The sequence below is a fragment of the Hyalella azteca genome, unplaced genomic scaffold, assembly GCF_000764305.2.
Source record: "Hyalella azteca isolate HAZT.00-mixed unplaced genomic scaffold, Hazt_2.0.2 contig5323, whole genome shotgun sequence".
Lineage (NCBI taxonomy): Eukaryota > Metazoa > Arthropoda > Malacostraca > Amphipoda > Hyalellidae > Hyalella > Hyalella azteca.
Genome location: NW_025935517.1, coordinates 176232 through 183534, shown reverse-complemented (window position 1 = coordinate 183534; position 7303 = coordinate 176232). Strand labels below are relative to the sequence as shown.

Sequence of the window (7303 nt, the reverse complement as noted above, 5' to 3'; positions counted from 1 at the left end):
CTATTTACAAGCCACGAACTTATTTAAAGGTTGCATGCACGTGTTACCCCAAATAACTAATTTTACCCTAAAAACAGTCCGATTGTACAGCAAGTGTCAAGTGAACACGTAATAAAGCAGTCTGACCGCTCTAATGTGACCGAAACTACGCAATCGAAAAAACGTTGTTTACATTTTTTGCGGGAACTCATCGCAACTGATTTCCGGACAAGCTTCGCTGCATCGTAATCCATCCAACGTACCGGAAACCTTACTTTTTTTCTAAATAGTTGGCCAAAGACTGAGAAATATATTAAATGCAAGAATTTAAATCTAAATGTGTCGGCAAGATCTTCTGAAGGCAAAAATTTGGCACCACATGGCACATGCCTAAGCACTCTGTGATTCATATAAGCATGTTTTAATAAAAATAATGCTGATTTTGCATAAAATTTCCTTATTAATTATCTTCTCTAGTTGCCTTACCTTACCAACTACTGTTGGTTCTAATAATTTTTAATTTTTCCAAAGGAATAATGTTCTAAAATTTGCAACACATTATGCTCATAGTAGAGATCTTCAAGCAGATTCTGTAAAATGTATCCAAGATAAGAGTAGGATGCTGAAGTGATGACTGCTAACAAGAGACTGATGGAAGGAATGGTTGGCATCTGTGAGATATGATTGCTGTTACTCATACTGATGGCTCATTGTATCTCCACAGCAATGGGGTCAGCATTGCAAGCCCCTTAGGAGTTACTCTGTCTAATTTCTATAAATGCACTTGAAAACAAAATTCTGGACAACCACAATTGAAATTCCCTGTCTATTTCATATACCTATGTTAATGATTATTTCATAGTTACCAAGTCAAATGATACAGTCTTGCAGCTCAAGAATCTATTTGAAATTAAATCTATTCTAAAATTAAATTCTATATTAAGAACTGGTAATAGAATAAATTTCTTGGATGTCAATGTAGAAGCCAGCAAAAATTTCATCACATCCATCTATCAAAAAACAACTACGTAATAACAGGATCTACATCAATGCCAAAATTGAGTGCCCACAAGCACAACTGTAAAAAAGCAACAAAATAAAAAGCTGTGATCCACTGTACTTACAAAATTTTATTAACGTGGCAACTGCATGAACAATGGATAGTACGCAAATAGTCTTTTCGACAGCATCCGCGACAATCACCTGTTAGAAATTAAACATGGCAAGGCACAAGATAAACCAGGGAACCCACCAACAAATCCTTAAAAATAACATATGATGCACAAACAACAATGATGGGATTCAATTGATAATCTATTACAAGAGCCCTACTGTAACAAGCTTGATATCAAGAAACAATACCTACATTACCAAGCCAGCCACCATTGCAGCAGACCAATGCAATATACCAATACACCAGCAGCTGCGGAGAGTGCAAGCTTTGCAACCATTTCTAAATTGGCATGACCACTACGCCCTATCCAGACAACTAACTATGCCTCTAGCTTCCCGAAGACCCAAAACCTATGCAAAAGATAACTACGACACAGCCCTTACATGGGATGAACTTGTCCAAAACGCTGTAATCCTTTGCCACAAAACAGATTTCAACAGGTTACTAATAATGGAAGTAATATTGAAATTACAAAACCAGACATTCCTAAACAGCCAAAAAACAGGATCCTCATAAACCCTTACACTTCATAGTTGAAAATTTTTAATCCTACTGATGTACCGAGCTCGTTTTGCAGTTGCCAATCATTCCTTCAATCAGTCTCTTGCCGGCAGCCTTCACCTCAGCATCCTACTCTCATTTTAGCTACATTTTATTGAGTCTGCTTGAAACAAATTGTGGAAAAGTTTTAAAAACTATTCCTTTGCAATATTTCAAAGTTATTAGAACCAAAAGTACCTACTTAGCAATGGTAGGCAACTAGAGAAGTTAAATTATAAGGAAATTTTGAGCCAAACTAGCATTCTTTTTAATGAAACTAAATGAATTATATATTGTTAACAATAGTTCAAAATCAAGCCACATTATTACAAAGTTATCATATAGGTATGTCACTTTGGAGTTATGAAATTTTAATATTGAGTAGCAAATTTCCAATCTTGTGCTAGAAACTTGCAATAGGCAAACTAAATTTAGTTCCTATTTATTTGATGGTTTAAATTATGTACCATGATTTGAAACTTGACCAACAAGAATTGTATTTTGATTCATGGGCAAAAAATGATTATGGTCTCTTGTCCCAGCTAATGTGTGGCAACATGAAAATTTTTCCTATTGTTTTGGTGACTTGGTCTACATGCTTCTACTCCTCAATTTTTTACATTGTATGAGTTGGTTTCAGGTAAATTTAAATCATGATATACTACTAAAAAGTTATGAGAGCCGATTTGATATTATGACTGATTATACTTGAATTGATGAAGGATTGTATTGTATTTTTAAAATGAGGGATTTGCTAGCAATTCATTACTATTTATTGACCCCATAATTCATGTTGAAATTGTTGATGGTGGGAGATTTCTTAGACCCCTAACTTAGATGTCACATACCTACCTTTCAGACTGACATTTTCAGCAAATGGTTCTCAAAGATTAAATATTTTTATCATAAAATGAATTGCCACAATAATTATTTGACCATGTTTGTTTGCATTCTGCTGCTTTCATCTAAATTGAGAAGGATACAATCTATAAGTATCAATGGAGAACTTGACGTAACTTGAGTCATCCAGTCACGTCATGCCTGGGCTCCTCTCATGCTGCTTTGAGAAGGAGGTGTCGTCTAAGTGCATAGATGCCAGGTGTATGTGTACCATGTTCACCCTGTGGGCATGTTCCTGCACTTGTTATAGTTTTGTATTTGTTATGTAATTGTTTTTATTATGCCTGCACCTGGTACTTACTGTTGCATGATACGTTTGTAAAAATATTCTTGATGACTCATCTGTTGAGATGTTTTGTTTAAATACTTGGCTAAGACTAATTTTATCATAAAAATAAGGTAATAACTGAACACGTAGATCAATCACTCATTCAATCTGATATCATTACTTCATGCAAATGGGCCATAATGTGGATGATAATGATGCATTGTCAAATTACATTTATGATTAAGTATATAATTGAAATCTAAATTTTTCATAAAAAAATGACACCATTTTTTATATTAGTGAACATGCATTTTTCTGCAACCAGATACATATATATACTAGTTGGCTATTGCTATTTACTGGTTGTTTAATGGTTATAAGTGTCTTATGAACTCCTCACATCTTGCTGATAACTATTTTTTAAAGTAGCCTAAAGCTAATGTGATCTCTGAAAATAGTTTTCAATATTATCATTTGATGAAAACCTCATCTTTCAAATGTGATGCCTTATGGCTAAGAAAGCTGCTATCAAACATTATTTCCTCTTCATTGAACATTATGTTCTGTGAAGGATATGCGGTATTATATTTTTGTGAAAAAAAGAATGGAATTTTTTCATTAGTTTTGAGAAAAATCTTATTGGAAATCGGAAACACACTCTTAGAATTGTTAGATACTTTTCCTCATCATTTCATCACTTCCATATTTCATACTACGGTAATTTTCTTCTTCTACCATGAAACTTGTTAAGTACGTATGCAACCTTGAATAAATATAGGTTATAAAATATTTTAAGTAATAATGCAAGACTTTCAAATAACAATATTAATTAATAGTCTACCACATCCTTTGTCAGTGTTGTATCCATGTTCTTTGATAAGCTTGCCATGCTAAGCTTGTTGGTACTGATGACCGGCTTATACTTTCTATCTGAGCTGTTCATTTCTTGATTGATGATGTAGGGTCAATTCATGTTTAGTGTTGCCACCTTTAATTCAACTTAAGTCTACAAGTCAATGGCAATAACAAATTTGGTCATGAAAATTTTATTTGTGGTTTGGAACTTATTTTAAATCATCTTTATCTATTTTTAGGGTAGGTAGGTATACATGTGGTTCAATGGTGTAATATATTGTAGTAAAATGTCAGTGAACTTGAAATGGCAGAAAATTTAAATGGTACTAGTAATTAATGCATTATTCTCTGATTTGAATAAAATAAAAAATGTATCACTGTGGAGAATTATTATTAAATGAAAATATAGATTACTACATAAATGCATTGATATACCTGAAGATTTGTGCAAGTTGTGCTGATTGGTTGCATGTCCTACAATGTGCATGCAAGTCCGATTGCCTGCCCTGAATTTATTAGCTTCTCAGTGAATTTTTACACTTACTAATTGAGAAGCTAATTTACTCACTTACTTACTCACTAATTTACTCACTTACTTACTGCATGCTTCCCAATTTGAGCAATAATAGCCTGGCAACCATTGATTGCATTTTCTAACTCAAGTTGTGCTGCAAGGTACGTGTGATTACTGTGGTGTTGTCATCCCAATACATCGTGCAGATTTGGCTAATAAGTTCCTCAACATGGCAGGTAGTATTGCTGGCCTCCTGTCAAGGTTTCATGTGTGCTCAAAATGCTGTAATTACTGCCAATGGGAGATTGTTCAAGATTTTCAAAGCCGATTATCACCTAATAATTTCCACAGAAATGCAATTTATAAAGGAGAGTCATGCAAGTCAAGGAACATACTAAGTAAATATTGTCTAGTTGAATAGTACTGGTACACAAGTTGTTCCCATTAATAAAGTAATTTGATGGAAAGCCAGTATGATTTGGCCAATTTGAGTCTACCCAGGTTGCATTAGAGGAAATAAATGTTAACTTTTACTCTGCTATAAATTTCTTATTTGCACTCTGGTATAAGTTTTGAAAAATCCTTATGATTATCCTTAGTGTAAATATTTTTTTGTTGAAGTGTTTATTTGGTTGTAATGTTTGAAATAATGGTGTAATTTTTCTATTACTTTACCTACTCTTTAAATTTTTGGTAATTAAAAATCTTTTGAATGTATTCCCAATTCAAATTTAGTTGATTTTCAAAATAATTTCAAATTTTTCATGAATTTTTGGGCTGATACCCATTTAAAAAAGCATTGGATTGAACTTCAAATCATTAATATTTTTGTTTAGTTGAAAAATACCTATACCATATATATGTAATATGTAATTTATACTTGTAAATTATTTATATGGAAAATATATATACAATGAAAATGTTGTCCTTGCTGCAACTTTGAGAGCTCCTGCATGCTTGGCGCAGTTGTGATAGATAAATATAAATTTCCCTTTATGAAGATGGATTGCAAGTTGAATTTACTTTGCAACCAGTAACTACAGTTTGCTATTTGTTATTTCTGATAATTTCAATGTTGTTCTGTAATTATTTCGATGTTATATGTACTGTGAATGTATTTTATGTGTGTTGTCTGTATTTTTTCTCATACTTTGATTTGATATACAGTCCCTGTATCTTTTACTCATCTACATTCATTTCCTGTGACTCAGTGAGTTATTATCATGTTTTCCTCTGTAGTTTGTATGTGTATAATATTGTAAATATTGTACAATATTCATCAAAAAATTTAGTTGGGTCCACCATACTGTGGGTTTATAAATTATTACTATGTTAGAATGTTACAGAATTCTAAGATTCATGAAAGAATGTGTTTAGTAAATGATTGGTACCTATATGATTTGAAAAATGAACTGAAAATGAATTATGAAAAAAGTTCTAATTAATTAATTTTGGTCTTAATATGATAGTTTCTGTTCATGTGAATGTTTCTACCTGAAATGCTAAATCTCATGTTATTGATCAAACATTAAACTTCCCACAGCTTCATTTACTTCATTGTCCATATAATTGGAGCAAAAAATATCTCGGAACAAAATTTTGGTATTTTTTTTCTGTATGTTTCATTGTTTCAATGCAGTCTGGTTAACTGCAAGTAACTTTCTTCTATTTTGGGCAATTAAGGCTTATGATGTTTGACCAGTTATATTGCATTGGATCATTGGACCTCCTTAATGCTGTTTCATTAGAATTGTGTTCTTCACAAGATGAACTTTCGGTTGTTATAATACAAGGCATCAGATTCATATCACCAAGTTCACCATCTCATCAAAATACACTTAATACGGGACACGTGTCATGTTTTTACCACACGCTATACAAGGTGCAGATGTTGACACTATTCTCCTCCCCTCTAAACATCGCTCCATGTACAGTGCAGATGTTGATACCATCCTCCTCCTCTCTAAACATCACCACCCTTTGCTGATATTCGCACCCTCACCCCTCCACCTTAAGACCCTAACACCACACCCGCTGGCCGCAGGCTGGTGCGGTTGCTGCGGGGCGCTACGGCCGCGTTACCGCCGCCTCGTTGACAACATCTACCCTCCCAACCCTGACGACGGGCTCGTCAAGGGCAACATGGACAAGCTCGTCTGGTATGCCATGAACTCCCCTGACAAACTCGACAGGATCGGCGAGTATCTCGCGCATCGTCTTTCCCGGGACATACATCGCCGGCGGTACGGTGAGTCCGCGATGACGCAGCCTGAGTGGTGAACCAGTGCACCTTGTTTAAAAAAAAAGTGTGTTTTTGAATCTGAGCGAGGTATATTGTAAGAACGGTAAAAACTGTCGATAATCATTATATTTTATGATTTTATACCGGCAATTATTCTTCGTACAAGAATATCCTTTTTCAGTACAAAAAATCTTTTACCCTTTATATCCTTTTTTGCCTTCTCCCCTGTGGTGTTTGCTGCATTTCTGTCAGTGACACTAAAGTTTGTTTTCTCCGTAAAATTTCACGGTATTCAGCCTCCGGCCGGCCACTAAAACTCATCTAAAATATTTTCACTATTAATTCGGAAAATGTGCTATGCTAACTGATGATTTCTTCAGTATATCGCGTGCAGCTGGTTTAATCGCGTTTCATCTTATGTCAATATTGAATATGTAAATGACTAAATGTGCCGCAACTCACCTTCCTTAAAGTTTCTCCGTTCTTTGAAAAACGAACATCACTACAAATAATATCGAACACATCAGCTTGATCTGTTATGCAACGTTTTTACGTCCACCGCTACTTATTCTCAGTTCCTTTCTCCCCCTACAAATAACCTGCCTGCACTAAGAAAAATGGAGAGACCATGTCCATAGCTATGCTATACTATGGGTCATACTGACTCATTTTTAACTCATGAAATGGATGCATCAGTACTACTTGCAGAAAGTAATGTGCGGTTGCCCATGTGTCAGGGTACGCATACGTGTCAAATGTGTTGTTGGTCATGTGTCAGGGTACGCATACGTGTCAAATGTGTTGTTGGTCATGTGTCAGGGTACGCATACG

The 7303-nt window shown here is 34.6% G+C and overlaps 1 protein-coding gene across 1 annotated transcript in view; it reads left to right on the top strand.

The window, feature by feature from the left end:
* LOC108674985 (protein EFR3 homolog cmp44E) overlaps window positions 1-7303 on the top strand; it is a gene marked incomplete in the record, with an annotated part of 27031 nt that overhangs the window by 1791 nt on the left and 17937 nt on the right. Inside the window, 2 exon segments of the mRNA XM_047880368.1 lie at window positions 2672-2794; window positions 6275-6478. Of these exon segments, the coding sequence (XP_047736324.1) occupies window positions 2731-2794; window positions 6275-6478 (268 nt within the window).